The sequence below is a fragment of the Sturnira hondurensis genome, unplaced genomic scaffold (assembly GCF_014824575.4).
Source record: "Sturnira hondurensis isolate 20B ecotype Veracruz unplaced genomic scaffold, ASM1482457v3 Scaffold0021795, whole genome shotgun sequence".
NCBI classification, from domain to species: Eukaryota; Metazoa; Chordata; class Mammalia; order Chiroptera; family Phyllostomidae; genus Sturnira; species Sturnira hondurensis.
This window is the reverse complement of record NW_028094426.1, coordinates 7,317,144-7,336,019: the sequence shown is the minus strand read 5'-3', so window position 1 is coordinate 7,336,019 and position 18,876 is coordinate 7,317,144. Positions and strand designations below refer to the sequence as shown.

At 41.0% G+C, this 18,876-nt stretch overlaps 1 protein-coding gene across 12 annotated transcripts in view; it reads left to right on the top strand.

The window, feature by feature from the left end:
- Nucleotides 1–2,598: 2,598 nt before the first annotated feature.
- Nucleotides 2,599–18,876, top strand: part of PLEKHA5 (pleckstrin homology domain containing A5) — a 202,623-nt gene continuing 186,345 nt past the window's right edge. For 3 of the 12 annotated variants that reach the window (XM_037033903.1, XM_037033906.1, XM_037033907.1), the window contains exons 1-3: nt 2,601–2,839; nt 2,991–3,070; nt 5,322–5,379. In XM_037033903.1, the coding sequence (XP_036889798.1) occupies nt 2,748–2,839; nt 2,991–3,070; nt 5,322–5,379 (230 nt within the window). In that variant the 5' untranslated portion in view covers nt 2,601–2,747. Of the gene's footprint in view, nt 2,840–2,990; nt 3,071–5,321; nt 5,380–18,876 lie in introns of all 12 variants that reach the window. The other 9 variants (XM_037033914.1, XM_037033908.1, XM_037033910.1 and 6 more) reach the window with 5 other exon arrangements.

The following is an 18,876-nucleotide window of genomic DNA, read 5'->3' as shown; positions in this document are numbered from 1 at the left end:
ATAAGAAACTGAAGAGTTTCACAGGATGGAAATAGAAAAAGAACGCAAGAAAATCAGAGGTTAGATATGAGTGTAGGTCTGAGTCAGTTATTGAAGAGCTATGGGGCCGGGGAATAGGAAGGGGGTATGTTATTCGGGAATAACTCTGTTGGGAGGTCGGGGGATGGGAAGAAAAAGAAGTTCAATAACCATTCAAGTACTGACTGAGGTTGGGGGTGGATTCTGGGATGGGGAGGACATGATTCTCCACCTCCTGAAGTGGAGACACACATGCACACAAAACTGGAAGGTACAGCAGACCAGGATAAGGTGATAAGGTTACAGAGAAAGGACATTCTAGAAAAAATGTAAGAAAAATACAATTTTACTAATTAAGGGTGAAAATTATCCAGAATGCCTGACATTCTAATATATGATGCTACTTTGATTAGCTCCTGGAGGCCACGAGGACTATTGTTTCCCCAAACCATAAGCATGCCTCATTTTCTACATGATTCCCTAAGTTTTTTATTTACTGTTTTTCCTAAGTGATGGGACATATTATAGAATTGTACTGAAGATTTTAGGTTACCATTTAAGCACTGGTAAACTTAAGAAACTGCAAAGCAGTTTCTTAAGGTACATGTTTTTATTAAATGAATCTCTACCACTTTTTGAAATATTTCTTGCACTTTCTGAAATATTTTTTTGCTAAAAGGAATCCCCATAAAACATACAGCCAACTTAAAGACTTCTCAGCAATACAGTAAAAAAGTCAAACATTATAGCTGGACTAAGAGGCACTAACTTTCTAAAGTTATATTTAAAAGATTTGCTTTAAATTTATAAAATTTGTAATAGCACAATTATAAAATTATCAATAAAAACTGATAGCACAATATAAAGTCAATAGCTCTTGATTTTCTTTCTATGCTATATCCAGTGACCACTGATGGTAATGTGAAACATTTCCTGCTAGTTATTCATTGATTTAGAAAAAAAAGCCATCCCCCCCCCCCCCCACCAAGAGACTGGNGGGCTCGCCCCCCCCCGCCCCCACCAAGAGACTGGGCGGGAGATAAGATGTCAAAAAGTAATAAGTAGTGAAATTAAAGAGGGGAATGCAAAGGAACCAAAAAGAGAAAACATTAAAGTGATGTTATTTCTTTCTCCCTGTGTATGAAGATAGACAGGAAAATTACAGCAGTAATTGCAGACTCCTTTTCACCAAAGACAGAATGGCCTTGGGGAATTAGAATAGGAGAAAAAAGCCCATAAAGCTGCATTCTCATCCAGACCCCACCTGACTTGCTGGATATGGATATGGCTTTGGCCAAGGTCATTTACCCTTTCTGTGCCTTAGTTTCCTTAAAAATTGAAAAAGATTACTTGCCTCTTTGTGCTACTGGGAAGATCAATGAAATAATGCTTCAGCGGCACCTCCAAACTGGTGAGAAAAAGGTTCTATAAGAATACCAAGTACAGCAGTACTATTATTATCGAACTGTGGATCCTGTTGGAGTGAGTCATCTCGCTGCAAAGATGCCTAAGCAATTCCAAGTGTGGCTAAGGACCAGACACAATGGGCAGAGGAAAGTACTCTTCGGATGGTGTTAAGGAAGATCTCATTTGCAGTGAAATCTGCCCTTCCTCTTGTGCTTCGAACAAAAAGGTGGGGCCAGGAAGAGGGAGGGTGAACAAGATTTTTAAAGTAAGTATAGCAATGTGGTTATACAAATAGACTTTTGAAATACTAGAGCCAGTTTGAATTCAGGCTTTGCCACTTACTACTTTGACCTTGGGGAAGTTGCTGTTTTTATAAACCTCATTTTTGCCATTCATTAAGTGGGGATGGTAATAGCATCTTTAGCGTTGTTGTGGAGATTTAAAATGTACACCCTTTCAAGGACTCTGCAAACTTAGGTATTACTGTAATTTATGGGGGATAAGGGACTGTGGAAATCTGGATTGACAATAAGAGAACCTTTTAAAAAAACATAAGAGAATAAGGCAAGTTTTTATAAAACATTATATGGTTTAAGGAAGGAGGAAAATTTGTTCTGTCCAGTCTGAATTCATTTACATTTCACCAGTCATGTAACTAGTCAAACCTTTGCTATCTGGCGCACAAAATACAAACAGGAGAAACCTTCCGGGTGCTTAATAAAAACAGCTTTCTATTTTAAAGGTAGAAATAATATATTTAAAAATTCTCTTTGGATAGCCAGGGTATCTTAGAAAACAAAGCTCATACGCTGTGCTTTTGTTTTAAAACAGGGAACAAACAGGGGTGTGGGGACTACGCTCTCTGGCGTCGCTCTCAGTGCTGGGAAGCCTTGGGGCAAAGCCCTGGGGGCAGAGCACATTTTTTTTTTTTTGGTGTTTTTTTTTTTTTTTTTATATTGATCCCGAAACCTTCGCTCCGCCGTGGGAGGGGGGGTGTGTTACGGGGCGGGAGCGCGGGGGGGGGGGGCGGCGCGAGGGAGGGGTCTGGTCGCGGGGTGCGGCGCCACTCGCCCATCCCCCGAGCGCGCGGCGGGGCGGCTGGCGGGCGGTCAGGGAGGATGCGGAGGGGCGGCGACGCGGGCCGGACCCAGCCGGGGCGGCAGGGCGGGCGCCGCCCGAGGGGGTAGGGCGCGCGGGGGCGCGCCGGGCTGGAGAGGCGCGCTCCGGCCGCGCTCGCTCCGCGTTCCCTTCGCTCGCTCCCTCCTCCCGCGGCGGCCGCAGGAGAAGGCGGTGGCGGCGGCGGCGGTGGCTGGGGATCAGACATGGCGGCGGATCTGAACCTGGAGTGTATCTGTTCGCTGCCCCGGTCCTGGACTTACGGGATCACCAGGGGCGGCCGAGTCTTTTTCATCAAGTAAAGAGCTGGGGACGGCGCGGGGGCCCGGAGGGTGCGGGAGGCTGCCGAGAAGAGGGGAGAGAGCCCGGTCTGTGCCGCTTCAGCCCTCTCGCCTCCTCTCGCGACCCCCACTCACGCTCGGTCTCTGCCCTTTCTCTCACCCCTGCAGCGAGGAGGCAAAGAGCACTACCTGGCTGCATCCTGTCACTGGCGAGGCCGTGGTCACCGGACACCGTCGGCAGAGTACAGGTAACACTGAGCCCGGCCGGGCCCCATCGGAGTTGGGCTCTGCCTGGAGGAGGTGGCAGATCACGGGCCACCCGCCTCCCGGCAACCTGCCCCGAGCTGCAGTCTTCGGGAGGCGGCGAGGTTAGGCGGGGGTCAGCGGGGGACCGGCCACCGGAGTTCTTTCTGGTCTCTGGACGTCCCTCTTTTCCGCAGCCTTTCATCACCATTTGCAGACGGCGCCCTCTTCCTCCGCCCTCTTCCCATCCCAACCTGGACAACCCTCACGCCCCTGTGGTGGCCGATTCCCTTCTTCCTGGAATCCCGAGTTTTACCTCTCGCAGCCACTCCTCAATTTTACTACTCTCCCCCGCCCCTTCCAAATCCCCCCACCCCTTTTCAATGTTTCGGGAAACCTTTTCCACTCCCCTCCTTGCTGCCTGGGACCCTGCCACTGGTTCGCCGAGAAAAAGTGTTCACATCCTCTCCCTCCTCCCGGGAGAGCTGCCTCCTGCCATGCAGCTTCCTCCTTCGCCTCCTCCTCCTAGGTGGGATTTGTGGGAAGGTGAGGAAGAGAGGAGTTTGGGGGTGCTGTGATCCTCTGAGACCGAGATCAGCCCGGGAAATCAGCTGGGCCCTTTCCCTCCTGCCGGAGGAGGCATTTGCAGCCGCACTTGCTGGCCAGCCAAATTCAAAGTCCCCGGCAGCCGCACGGAGGTTGCACAGACTGCCAGGAGGCGGTGGGCGTGCAAGGGGGTGTCCCATGTGTGGGCATTTGTGCCTTAATTGGAGGAGATCGGCGGGGAAGCAGATCTCTCCTGTTCCTTGGGTAGCCTGTTTGCTAAAAATGTGAGTTGAGCTGGAGAAAGGCTGGTTGTAGCTTCAGTGCGGGTCTGGCTTTCTTTTGCCGTTCTTTGTTTACATTCATGAAACTTGTTTGTCTTTGAAATGTAACATGTGTTCTCTTACTGGCCTGCCTCTATTTCTGGTGATTGGAGAAGCTTAAGAACTGTTTGGGTCGAAGGTGAGGCCGCCTCCAGCAGTTCTTCACAGCTGCCTTCCAGGATACTACTTTCTCTCCAACTCGAGGATTCTGACTCTCCTAAAGTTGGCAGGATATTAAACCTGCTTTTTCTTTCAAATTCTGGAGTTCACCAAAGTGACTAATGTCTCTAAATTTGCAAAAAGGTGGAGGAGGAAAGGGAAGGTTGGTGTAGCAAACATGAGATTACATTTTGAAGGCATTTCTGACTAATAACACCGTCATATTTCCTAAGTCCTTCGAGCAGCATTTGACCTAAATATGCCTTCCGATGTTTTGCATGTTTATTTCAACTTTGCTGGCCTCTTTGCCTTATGGATAGTAACAGACTTATTTTAGAAGACAAACTGGTATTTAAATTATTTAACCTAATTACCTTGTGGAATTGTTTCTTATTTTGGTTATGTGTAATATAAATTTGTATCCCATTTTACTCCCATAGATTTGATAACATTGACACCACAGAAAAATTATATTCTCCTACATTATTTCACGTTAATATTTTAAAAACATGCTTATTATGATTTTTTCTGGTTTGGTTTATTTGCTTTGACTGTGGTTTTGTACACACATTAATGGCTTTTTATTTCAGAGAGGTACTGTGATTAAATCCAAGCCCCACTAGTCATTTGTAAGTAATATATAATAAAGTTACCATGGTTCAGCTGCATTATTCCCAGGTTTATTACTTGAAACTTCACATCTCTTAAAGTCAGTAGAAACATACATGTAAAAGTATGTGATGTCAGATTTCTTTTCCCTTAATTTAAGTACATTGGAAGTTTTTTCTCATCAGTGAAACTTCCTGGATGGATTCATTTATGTAGCTGAAAGGTATGGTCTTAAATAGACACATTATACCTGCAAAAGAGCAGGTGTTGATTTTAACGCTCAGGTGTTTTGTTTTTGGCCTTTTTTTTTTTTTTTTTTTTTTTTTAGCCAACCATTCATAGGTATTTTACCTAGGATTAGACTGCCTCTGTTTGGTCTCTCATCATTAAAGTATATACATCCTATCAGATAATTTCTGATATTGTGATACTTTTATGATGGTTTTCAACTTGAATTGCTGTTTTCCCAAAGATATTTTATCTACTGTGAGCTTTATTACCAGTTATACACTTTTTTGTTGGAAACTGACTTAATAAATGAAAATAGCTGATTGTGAAAAGGATGGAAACTTATTTTGCTATCCTTTGAAATAATACTAATTGTGAAATGTATGTTTTTTAGATTTGCCTACTGGCTGGGAAGAAGCATATACTTTTGAAGGTGCAAGATACTATATAAAGTGAGTTTTCTTACTATGTTTTTTCCTTGCCTATTCAAGCGTTGCAGTTAATGTTCAGTTGAATATTTGTATGTCTAGATAGGATTATGGTTTTTTAAGGTTTATTATGTAATGTTGACTTCATCCTTTGTATAATGGAATTTTGAGAGAAACAATGACACTCTAGTTTTTTGTGTGTGTTATTTGCCTGGACATTTATTCATTGATTTGGAAATTGGACCATTTATGGCCACAATAACCTTTTTGGTCCTTCTGATTCCTGGGTGATACAACGTTATACCATTTTTGTCTGTAGCATGTTTTTTCTTTTTATGTGAATTTTTTCGTGTGGTTTTTGATCAGAGCTGTTAATAAGTAGAAGTGAGGAGGTAGAGCTGGGTTACATGTAGCGGGAGGAACAGTGACAGGGCTGAAAGGAAAAACAAGTGTTCCCACCAACGTCTGTTGCGTATTGTTTGTGATGTGCTCAGTTTATTTAAATATCTCTGTTTTTAAAATGCACCTAAGTGTGTTGCTGATGTTTGTGATAGAATAAAAGGCTTTCCGTGGAGCATGCAGAGGGGAGATGACCAGTCAGTCCTAACCTTTAAACTAATTCTGCAAAAGATTGAATTTCTAGTCACAGTTCACTTGGTAGTACCTCGAAACAAATGCAATGCTTGCAGTCAAATTATGTAGGAAAAATTCTTACTCCCCAGGGGAAAGTAAAGGTAGTTTTATTTTCATTTTAAATTAGAAGCTTGTTTACTTAAGAGCTTGTTTCTGTTGTTTTAAAAATTTTTGCTTAATTTTAAGGAACTGAAGCTGGAAAGAGAATAGATTTGGCTGACAGGTCAACAGTTGATTTAATATTTGCAGATACCTAGCTAAAGTTACCTTTATTTCATCCAGCCCTGTAAGGTATTTCACTGAGTGACATTTTTAAGACCATGCCATACTTCGACTGAATTATAATTGGTTGTTTGGCGGTAACAGTTTTGAGAATGATATTTACATAAAATGTCAAAGGATATTTATGGATATTAGAAATGCTTGCTTTTGGATGTAGAAACAGAGAAAGCACAGGTGTGGTACTTCTGGATGTGTTTCAGTTGCCGCTTTTATTTGGAGATTGTGTTACACATTATTAAAGGGATTAAAACTAAAGGTATGAGTGAAGCTCAGCGTCATCAAATATTTCTTCTAGTGCTTATTTTCATCTTAATTTAAAGGGAGTTTTTATTGCCATGGAAAGAGATGCTGCTTTTTCTTTTTTCTTTTTTGATGTCTTGCTATTTCTGAAGCTGGAGTTCATTTATTTTTTTAATATAACTTTAACTACATAAGCCTCATTGATCTTACAAAAATAGGAGCTACACAGTAATTCTTAATGATGTCTTAATTTCTGTGATTGTGTGCATTTGTAGATGAAGTTTGAGAGTGCAAAATGTTATTCTGTGTGGGCTGAATATGTATATTTTAATTCAGAACTAAGCTGTTAAGAAAGACTGAGTTTTCTTCTACTAGCCATTTTGATTAGACTTTCTTTTATGCTGACTTAAACAAATTGGCATCTTTTTTTGAGTGTCATGCCTAAGTAAATTTCTCAGGAAAATGAGGACAATATTAAGAAAGCTGTAATTTTACTTTAACTCTGAGGACATTTTAAACTAGTGTTTTTCAATTATGTGGTATTAAGAGATGGCTAATAATTGTGTCTAAAAGTAATATATAATTTAGTTTATGAAAGTAATTTGTTCTAAAATTGAACATGTTAGGGAAACATCACTCATTAAACTTCCTTTATGTATAACATATGATTTGTTGATTGATAGATCCTATTGCCTTTCCTTTCTGGATTACGTTAGAGGACTAATTTAAAAGATTTTTTTAAGGTTTTATTTACTTTTAGAGAGAGGAGACGGGAGGAAGAAGGAGAGGGAGAGACATCAAAATGTGAGAGATACATGGATTGGTTGCCTCTTGCATGCACTCAACTGGGAACCTGGCCCCCAATCCAGGCATGTGCCCTGACTGGGAATCGAACCAGCTACCTTTCGGTTCACAGGCTGGCATTCAGTCCACTGAGCTGCACCTGCCAGGGCAAAAGACTAATTTCTTTTAAGATTAGTTAAATTCCTAATGTAGGTTCTAATTTCCTAGAAACTTTTTACTTGTGTTGATAGTAGCAGTTAGGGATTATTGCTCAGAATGGTAGATTACCAAAAAGAATTCCCTTTGATAATATTTGGTATTGACAGTTGAGTCAGTGTGGGTGGTAAGGCATCTGAGAAGGGAAGAGTGAGAAGAGCTAGATAGTGGTCTTTTTTTAGACTTGATTTATTTGTTTTTAGAGAGAGAGTAATGAAAGGAGAAAGAGAGGGAGAGAAACATCAATGTGTGGTTGCCTCTTGCGTGCTTCCTACTGGGGACCCGACTGGCACCCAGGCTTATGCCTTGACTAGGAATTGAGCCAGCGACCCTTTGGCTTGACCCCACCCACTGAGCCACATCAGCCAGGGAGAGACAGTAGTCTTAAACCTCTTAAACACTTTGGAGGTCAGTCTTCACATCTTTAAATTAGGCCAGCTGAGAAAGGCAACTTCTAAATTCTGTCCCATTTTTAAATTTCTTTGAATTTTTACACTGTTCTGAGGATTTACAATAATCTACAAAATAATGAACTCACAGTGCCAAGAAGAGATGATGTGGGAAATGGGGAAGGCTACTTGGCTTTCCTGTCTTGCTTGACTATTTTAGTCTCGCTCTTTAAGCGTTTACAGATAACCACCGATAAGTATGAAGGATGTAGGCCTGAGTTGTGTGTGCTTTCTTCCTGGTGCTGCAGTTTGTGCTTTGTGTGCGTGTCTTCCCTGCAGGGAACAGTTACTAGTGCTAATGTCAACAAAGGACTCGATTGGAGTGAGAGTTGTACAGATACAAGTTGGGTAATCAGCTTACGTCGTGTACTCTTTCAAATCGGTTTTTAATAAAGGTATACAGTTAGATAACAGAATATATAATACAGAAAATGTATTTTACTCTAAACCCATCTGGCCCCCAAATGTGAATATTTGAAAATTAATTATCTTCAATCTAAATATTTAATACTTTAATTTTTTTCTGAGAAAAGTAGTTTTTCTGTGTACCTTAAGGTAGCCAGCCTCTAAAATATTTTATTATGTGTGTGTGTAAATATATGCACACAGAGGTTGAATTTGATTATTGAGTTTCTGTATTGCTTTTACAACTTAATTCATGCTACTTATCTTTAGGAATAGTTGTCAGTGAGTTTTATAATTTATAAAGTATAGCTTTAAATGTGCAAATGCCTTAGCTCATAAAGCATGCAAAATAATCTTATATATTTAAAAGTTGCAAAGCTCTCTGCTTACTCAATGGAGGATACCACTTAATGACTCCGTAATGACAGGTCATGGCAACTTAAAGTGGATGTGTCATTGACTGTTCCTTTGTGCTTCAAAGCTTTGAGCTGGTTAATGTGAAGTGCCAAGGAAATCTTACAGCAGAGTTCTCTGAACGGTGAGAAACTTTGCCCTGATTATTTAAAGGTCATTGTTTTATGGGGCAGGCTGCGAGATGGAAAAAAGTCACTGCAGGATAATAAAATAGTATGTAAATTTTGAGGTTGTATTTTCCTATTGCTTTTTCCTTGACTTAAAATATTTTTAGTTCTGAAAATTGAGCTTTGTCTTAGATATGCGAATAGAGCAGTGTTTGATTTTTGACGAATCAAGTTTTATTTCAGTATCTGCGATAGCTGGATCTAACGTGTGTTGAGAATTTCAAACTAACTTGCAGTGAGGGGAATTCTTACATGAAGTAGCTATTCAAGGATGTAAGAGAGAGAAAAAAATATTTCTTCATAGATTATTACAATACAGAATAAGGAGTGAAGGTGGGGAATATGACATAGTTGCCACAAGAATGTTAGACTATATTACTATGTATTTGGTACTTAAAATTTGTTTGGTATACCTGGTAGTACTATAATATTATAATTGGATTTTGGTTACTCAAGCAATAACCATATACTGCTCAGAACAATTCATGGACGTTGTATTTCTTTTTCATGTTCATAACAGAGTTTGAACTGTAATATGTAATTCTCACTTGTGGAAAGCACTTTTTATTAATTCAGTAGGCAGAGCACAGCTAGGAATAACCTTCATGGAGTTTGCAGTAAAGACATGAATTAAAAGATGGAGATGGGTGTGGACTTACTTAGTGTGAGGCATTTCAGCATAGCATTAATTTAATCTTCACAGTAGCCTTCTGTTATCTTTGTCTTTCTCAGATGACGAAACCGAAACTTAAAGAGGTTAAGGACCTACTTTAGGTCATATACCTTCACTGCTAGTCACCGCCATTCAAATTCGGGGGGCTCTGGGCTAAAACCCTTCTATACCTAAAAATACAGGGCCGTATTAGCAGGTTTTATGATATGTATCTCTCCATAAGTTGGTTGCTTGGGACTAGAGGTATTCTTTCATAGAAACAAGTGCAGAGGTTAAGTTAGTAGGTCACCCTACAAACAAAAGCTTACTCAACCTAAACACTTGTTGACTAGTGTTGTATATTGACAGCATCTTAGAATTTGGTCATTTCTTTTCATCTGTCGAATACTTGCGAGTGCCTAGTAAATGCCAGGCACTATTCTAGGGGCTTAGAAATGAACAGGTGACCACTCTGCAGGGACCCTGCCTTCCTGGAGCTTGCAGTCTGGTAGGAGAAAGACCTTAAAACAACAACAAAAATGGGGGAAAAAACATGTGATTTTAAAATGCCCTTTTTATAAAGGGAAAGAAGAGTGACAGATTAGGCAAGTTTACCATAAATAACTGTTTTAATAATAAAATGCATTTAGACTTTCAAGATCGGGGTACCAGGACTTCCACCATACTGAATGTTATTGTGGAATCCTACTGTCTGTCTTTGTAGCCCCAGGACCACTGCTCAAGACCAGGCCTGCCCAGTGTCCTCTCTTTGCAATTCCCACGTGCAGCTGAATGCCTAGCATCCAGTTACCCTCTGAGGAAGCTGAGTCCGTGATGAGGAAGGAAAACTGGGATAGAATAAAAGGAGCCTCCACAGCTCAAGTGGTGGCATTTGGAGAACCCTGTCTGGATTTCTCAAACGATTTATCCCCTAATCTGCATAGGCCCCTCTGTGTGTTTTTTCTTCTTCTCAGAGCTGGTGGCTGTTTAGGAAGGGGGAAGAAATGAAGACTAGGAAAAGATAAAATTGGTTGTAAGCGTGAGATTTGGCGGCCCTGGAGGCTAGCTGGCTGGGTGTAAACAGGCCGGTGTAGCCACCTTCATTTGTCCTGTGAAAAGGATTGAGTTCTTCAGTAGCATTTGTTGACAAATGCTCTTCTCTTGTGACCTTTTCCTGTTTCTATAACAGATACGTGTAAGTTGGTGTTAGTGGTGAAAAGCTATATATATGTGTGTGTGTGTGTAAATTGGAGTAATAGTGTGAACAGTTGATACTAGCGTCTGTCAGGTAGTGTCAGAGGAAAGCAGAGGAGGAAGAGGCAGAGTGGCCTGCTGCCCTGGAGAGGCGTGAAGGAAGAAGATAGGGGTTGAGCCAGGCCTGGGGGTGTTGGATGGAATTCACATGGCTTGATATAAATGAATGGTAGGATAAATTCATGGGGGTGGGACTATTACAGTGTGTGTGATGGATAGTGGTAGGTGGTAAATGATGTCAGCATAGAAAATGGGAGGTAAAACTAGGAATACCGCTTGGAGCTCTATTGTGTCTGGTCTTCGAATGTCAGGCTCAGCTTTTTATTTTCTAGGCAAGCCACTGCATTAATATGTGAAGGTTTTAAGGGAGATTTTAATATAAGCAGCATGGATTAGAAGGGAACGAGCCTGGAATCCAGGAGAACAATTTTGGGTCTGTTAACTGTCATCTAGGAAGTAATTGCTTGAACCAAGTAGCAGTGGGAATGGAAAGGAAGGAGGCCATTGATTTAAAGATATTAAGGCCTTGGCTGGTGTAGCTCAGTGGGTTGAGCGCAGGCCTATGAACCAAAGGGTCACTGGTTCAAGTTCCAAAGCGCTAGATCAGGTTGCAGACCAGGTCCCCATTTGGGGAAATGTGAGGAGCAGCCGCACACTGATGTTTCTCTCCCTCTCTTTCTCCTCTTCTCCTCTCTCTAGAAAGAGTAAATAAATAACATTAAAAGAAAAGAATTCTTATTTTTAAAAAAAGACATTAAGAAGGAGTTGACAGGCCTCAGAATTCTTAACTGAGCTAGAATGTTGACAGGGAAAGAGAGGTCAAACGCCTGTGTGCCTCAGTGGCAATGAGAGTGATTGGCACACCGGCCAGAATGAGTGAGTAAGGTGGTCCGGGAGAACTGTGGGTGGAGCCGTCGGTGGTGGTTTCAGTGGGAGCTGCCGGGCATAGCATTACAGGTGGCTAAAATCTGGCCTTTTTATAAGACTCCCAGCATTATCATCTATTATTTCCTTCTGCACAAGAAACACAACTCTCCCCCCAAAACCCTCTCTCAGCTACTTAATGGACTGTATATTAGAACCAAGCTGGTAATACCATTATTTGTTCAACAGATACTTAGAGTTGTTTACTGTGTGCCAAGTGATTTAAGCTCTGTCATTGAAACAGACAGAGACCTTAGTCTTAAGGAGCTTATATTTAAATTAGCGGGAGAGTCGGTAATAAAATAACCACAGATATACCATTGTGGACTGTGATAAAGTGCTGTGAAGTATACATCATGCTTTTGACCAGCTCTGCTAAGAGGACCTTCTCACAGACACAGAGATGAGCCTGCCTCTGAAAGTTCAGCTGTGAAATCCCCACAGAATGGATCAGAACAGAGCAGTGCAAAGTCATCTGAAAGATGAAGAATAAATAGCATCTTGGTGTTGAGATTGGACCATAACCAGAGGGAGAATGTTGCCATACCTAAAGATAGACTTGGGATCGGATTGGTGTGAGGTGGAAATTTAGAAAAAGGAGTAAAACTGTAGCTGAAGTTGCTGTCTACTATAGAGTAGAGAGCAAGGCTTAGCCAACTGATTTTGATTATTATTTCAGCCCCAGTGGTGAGGTCTCCCAATCAGTCACCCACTGATGCAGTTTTTCTTTCATTTCTCTTTACCACATTTTGACCTCATAATTATATGCCTTGGTGATGAGGATACAGCACTAACCAGAATAGACCCAAAAGCTACCTTTAGGGCAAGTGAGATGTCAGAATAAGTAAACAAATGAGTACGTTGTATAGTATGTAAGAATATATAAATGCTATAAGAAAAAATAATGAGCAGGGCGAGAGAATCAGGAGAGAACAGTGGGGAGGAAAGAGTGTAGGAGAAAAGGGAGGGGGAAACCAGAGCAGTAACGGGCTGGCATGTGTGGGGGCCTGGTTGATTGATGTAATTGGCTGTTGTTACTCAGGGAGATGAACCACTGCAGGTCCAGGCAGAGGAGGAGACACATGATCCAGCCTCAGGGTCGTTGGTGAGGTTTTGGAGGGCTAATGGAGCCCTTCCAGAATAAGTTCTGTTTCTCCTCAGATTCTCTCCTTGTACTTCTTAGTACTTAACAGGATTATGATTAAATATTTAATTATGTAATTACCATATTTCTTTTAAGCTACCAGTGAGCATCAGTTCCTACTGATTTAATAATAGCTTTTGGAGGGAAAAGAGAGACATGACCATATTATATTAAATAACCCCTCAATCGTTATTTCAGAAACAGTCTTTTAAAAATGTGTGTTAGAATCAAGGTGACACTTAGATTAATGCCTGCTTGCACACACTCCATATGGTAGGTAAGCTTCATGAAAAGCAGTCTTGCTCATTGCTGTATTTAGTCCCTTAGTCTAAGCCTTTCTCATAGTAGTTCCTCGATAAATACTTCTTGATTAAATAAATTTTGATAATGACAGCTTAATATCATGCTGTTCAGAAACTTTATAATTTGGCTCTTTGTGAAATATAGATATTCTCCACGTGACATTTATCCAACCCAGTATGAGTTATTAAACCAGCTGTTTATCAAGTTTGATTTATGTGATTCTCCTCTGACTGACAGATAGGGTCTTCTCAAAGGTGGGACCAGATCTGTGACAAAGCCAAAACAGTACAGAGACCTGGCAGGCCTACTTGGAGACAGCCAAGACCCAGACCTTGCCATTGACCATGCTGTTTCCATTTAGAAACTTGCCCAATTCAGGCTGCTGTGGTTTCCCGAGAACGAGGGAGATGTTGACGTCTATACTGTCAAGAACAGCTTGGGTCTGGTCCGGGCTCGTTCAGAAGACACCCGGTTGATGTTTCTCTCCCTCTCTTTCTCCTTCCTTTTCCCTCTCTCTAGAATCAATAAAAGGAAAAAAATAGCATGGGTAAAGTGAATGTAGACCCATAGACCAAATCCGAAAATACTGAAATCAGTGGCCCTACAGAAACCTGAAAGGAATAGAAAGTAGTCCTCATGTTGCACAGACGGTAGGAGTTTCAGAACCACTTGGTTACGCACCACAGTTACTTGGTGAAGTGGTGCGTAACTTAAGAAACACCCAAGAGAAGCGTCTGGGCTATTGATACCAACTGCTCTTCCAGGAGACAGTTGCCTTACATTTCAGAGGGAGTAGTTCATGATGTGCAGGATGGTTCAGGCCTGGACCTAGCAGAATGAAGGGAACGTGATGAATTCTGAGCAAGAAACGATAGAAATCACTCTGGTGCTGCTGTCGGGGGCAAGAGAGATTGAGGAAACCGAAGCAGTAGACCTCCCTGTGATCAGCATCCGACCCTGCTGTGGTGGACCAGGGGTGCCCTGTGGTTCTTCTGAAATCACTGGCCACTTCAGAGAAGACCCCCCCGGTGCTGGTGCTTGAGCCCCAGGCTGCGGAAACCTGCTTGCTATTTATATATTTCTCATCAGTGTTCTACTTGGGTTTTGTTTTCACTGTCCCTTCCAAATGACTTAGATTCATTACACGTACTGTTTCTTTGGATAGGTATGGTCTTAAAAAGAGAGAGAGAGAATTTACCTTTGAGATGATAAATAGCTTTGGTCTTGCCCTGGCCAGTATAGCTTACATGGTTGGAGCATCCTCAGTCTTCCCGCAAACCGGTAAGTCACAAGTTTGATTTCCGGTTGGGGCGTTCAAGAAGCAGCCATTTGATGTTTCTCTCTTGCACATTGGTGTTTCTGTCATTTCTCACCCTCTCTCTAAAATCAATAAGCATGTCCTCAGGTAAGGATTAAAAAAATAGTTTTAGTCTTCATATTGAATTAATCCCAACAGGATTTGCAGAACTTGGTTGAAGGTGCATATAATACCCATTTGATTAATTATTATAAAGCTGTTTACCCTGAAACTGAAAACTCAGTAAAATAGGACAGTATGACAGTTTTAAAAAGAAATAAGGAACTCCATGCCCAGTGTTTATGGTACAAAGCAGTGATAGAGGGAAAGTAATGCGTTATATACTTAGTCATTTTTCCCTCTATTGAAAATTCATCTGTTTTACTGTGTTTACTTTTAAAAAGTTGCTCCATCACTGAATACAGATGCATTCTAATAATGATGGCATTTTAAAAAATTTAGTGAATAAATATCAGAGGATTCCAAATCAAACTATCAAATAAATGTTTATGTTGGTGTTTGTGCTTTTTTCCAAATACTTATTTTACAATAAGTATTTTTTCTGATTATAGAAGTAATATTTTTATTTTCTTATTTTTTAAAGAGATTTTATTTATTTACTTTTTAGGGATAGGGAAAGGGAGGGAGAAAGAATGGGAGAGAAACATCATTGTGTGAGAGAAACATCGATCTGTTGCCTTCGCACACCCACAAGCCAGGCACATGTCCTGACCAGGAATCGAACCAGTAACCCTTTGGTTCCAAAGATGGCGCTCAGTCCACTGACCCACACCAGCCAGGGCAGTAATACATTTCTATAATAGGACATTGGAAAATACTGAAGAGTATAAAGAAAGAAGAAATAAAAGTCACCCACTCGTGTTACGCACTGAGAATTTCTATTAATATTTCTTACCTATGCATAATCATGCATGTGTTTTTTAAAGATTTGCATCGTATTACTAATACTGTGTTGAATATTATTTTAATTAAGCTTATGTTGTGTGTTGTATATCATATTATATACTTAATAGAATTTTTTACTACCTATGATTTGTCTTATGAGAAAAATTCTTATATAACATTCTAATATGCATGTCTGTTTTGTAGACTTGGAATTATTGGGAAAGGGTGTGAGCTTTTTAAAATGCTCATCACTTAACGTTTTGCCAGATTGCTCCCAAGAAGATTTGTACAGACTTATGTTCACTCCCACAGTTTATGAGAGTGTATGAAAGTGCTGCAATTTGTCTGTACCTGTAATAACCACTCTTGGATGGACTGGTAAAATTTAAAGGTAACTGTTGGAGAATCTATGCAGATTGTTAGTGGTGATTCCAGATGGTTGGCGACAGCGTTAGTCTTTCAGTTATCTGCTGCTACATAACCAGCTGCCCCAAAACTTAATGGCTCAAAACAATAACAATTTATAATCCTTCGCCCTCCTTTGGGTTGACTGGGCTTAGCTAGGGTGTTCTTCTGTTCCGCGGCATCACTGAGGTCCCTCGTGCAGATAATGTCCAGCTGAAACTGGGCTGTGGCTAGAATATCCAGTGTTTCTCTCCTTGTGCTGTGTTATCACCTAGTGGTCGATTTGGAGTTTCTTCACAACGTGACAGTTGGCTCCTAAGGGGACAGACTCCAGTGTGCTAGCACTTACAACACCTCGACGTGCGTCATGCTTACGTGTGTCCTAGTGGCCAAAGCAGGTCACATGACCAAGGCCAAAGTGAAAAGTGAGAGAGGACTCGTTGACTATACAAGCCTGTAAATACCAGGAGGTGTGGTTTGTTTCAGACCATTGATGTAATGGAGCACCAGAGATAGTAAGTGAACTTCAACTAGCATTTCAATGCTAACTGATTAGGAGTGCAGTTGGGAACACTATTGAGATTGGGAGACCAACTTCTGGATCATTAAGTAAGCGTATTTTGATAAGCTAATGATGTTTGCAGGGGCATAGGTGAGGATGTGGAAGTGTTTACCATCCTTAAGTTAATATCTACAAATTTATATCATAAAGCCGTAAACCTAAAAACTAAAAGTACTTCATGAGCTTGTATGTAAGCCCAGGTAGTTTAAAAACATTTGAGTATTTGACTAAATTGAATCTCAAGCCTCTGTTCATCCTGGTTTCACATTGACAATACAGTTGGTAGTGTAAGTTAGCCATAATTGGTATCTTCTGCTCCATTAGTTTGCAGAATACCCATATTTTATACCAAGGCTTCTCTTTCCCATTGAGGAATGAAAAAAATGTAGCAGGCTTCATAGATGAGAATCAGAATACCTATAGTGGTGATCAAGAAAGCTCAGCCCAGGGTCATATATGTGGATGGATGGATAGAGTCACATGTGTATCAACATGTGTATGTGAATGTGTGATTCGTAAATGCTTGACTGGATTGTTAACTTGACCCCTGGATTCATTCATGTGATATAACTAGTAATCATCTGTGACAATTTAGGGTCAGACACTGTAGCCCTCTGCATTCCAAGGAAGATTTATTGGAAAATGTTACTCTTGCTCCTGAAACAGTTTGTGGCATCTTTTATGTTTCCCCACCCCTGCCCCGACCCCTCCAAGAGGTTGGGCATACCAACAGTTTGGTTTATCTTTCCAGTTTTTGCATTGACACACATGTGTACATGTAGATGTGCATATATGTGTATTTTTACAAAAATGGGCTTGTTCTATATGTACTGTTCTTTGACTACCTTTTTACTTAGTAAATGTCTTAGGTCTTTTCATGTTAGTAGTTAAAAGCCAGTACCCTCATTGTAATAGGTGTAAAATATGCTTTAATAATTTAGCTATATTTGTACTGGACATTTAGGCTTTTCTCAGTTTCTAAAACTGTTGCAGTGAAAATATACACAAACTTGGTGGTCATGTGCAAATATTTTTATAAAGTCGTTAGATTTAGAATTGCCGAGTTAGGCTGTAGGTCTATTTAAGCTTTAGACACAGTAAAATCCTGCTTACTTAAGCTCTTGGAGGAGGTAGAAGACAGTGTGCAAAATAGAAATGAAACTATTTTTGTGAATATGGAAAAATAGATATGTTTCTCAGCAATGGTTTGCACTGAGAAATTTCTGCATTTCAGAAAAGAATGATAAAAGGACAAGCAAATCAACTACTTATTTTTTTTCCTTGCAAAAAGGAGTCCCAGGTTTGTCTTGGACATTTACCTAACAATCCAGATTTTTATAGTATCAACATGAATGATTTTCATTCCAGCTGCTGTTCCTTTCTCGCAGAACTGCAAAAGAAACTCTAAATGGAAAACAAGCCACCATTATTGGTAGGAGAAATACAACCCTGTCATGGGGTTCTAAATCCTTTCTGTGAGTAATATTTCCTGCCTGGCCTGCTATTAAAGCCTCGTTTGCGGAAGACACTGAAATTAAAATACTTCACAGTTTTTGGCTTCAAGTCCTCAAAACTATTAAAGGTGAAATGTAATAGCTAATCCAAGTTGAATAGATATGATTATTTAATGTTGCTATATAACAAACCATCCAAAAAATGTAGCGGCTTAAAATAAGAACTGCATTATTGTATACACATCCCTGGGCAATTTCTCCAGTTTCTCTTGTTTGCTGTTGTCTTGAGATCAACTGTGAGTTGGCTAGGAGACTTTGCTCATCTTGTCTGGTCAGAACAGCCTTACCTGGACTCGGCTGTCTTTGGGTGATCTCTCGTCCTCCAGTAGGCTTGCCCAGGTTCACTGTTGTGGTGAAAGCAGGTGTCATTTGTGCCAGAAAAGCGAAGGAGTCCAAGTGCTCTAGCTCCTGAGGCCTGAGCTCAGAATTTGGACAGCGTCACTTCCGCCACTTTCTGTTGGTCAAAGGAAGTCACAAAGCCAGCTCAGAGTCAAGGAGTGGATACATAGGAAGCATTGGAAACATATTGTAAAGCTGGTGGGGATTTTGGTTGTGCCATGTTATGTTTTGGGGATGACAGGGTCCTGGGATGAGGGAATGAATGGCTCAGGTGGTTGAAGGGTCTTGAAGAGTGGGAGAGGGCAGCAGGACGCCTGTTGTCCTCAGAGGGAAGTCTTTAACAGCCAGGGTGTTGGGGTGGTGCTTTGAGAAGAAATTGAGGGCATAGGGGAGTTGCTGATGATGGAGGAACGCTTCCATAGGTAGTTCGTTTTACAAGATAGAGGTGAAGTAAAGGCTTGGACAGATAGAACAAAACCTCATAGGGCTAATGCTGGTTCAAGGGGTGGATTGAAAGATGGAATAGAGATGGTCTGAACTTGGGCATTGTGAAGCTTAATGGATTTCAGTTCAGTAGAATGTTAGAGAAAAGTGACCATGAGACTAACAGATGGAGACCGTGACACTTGGCC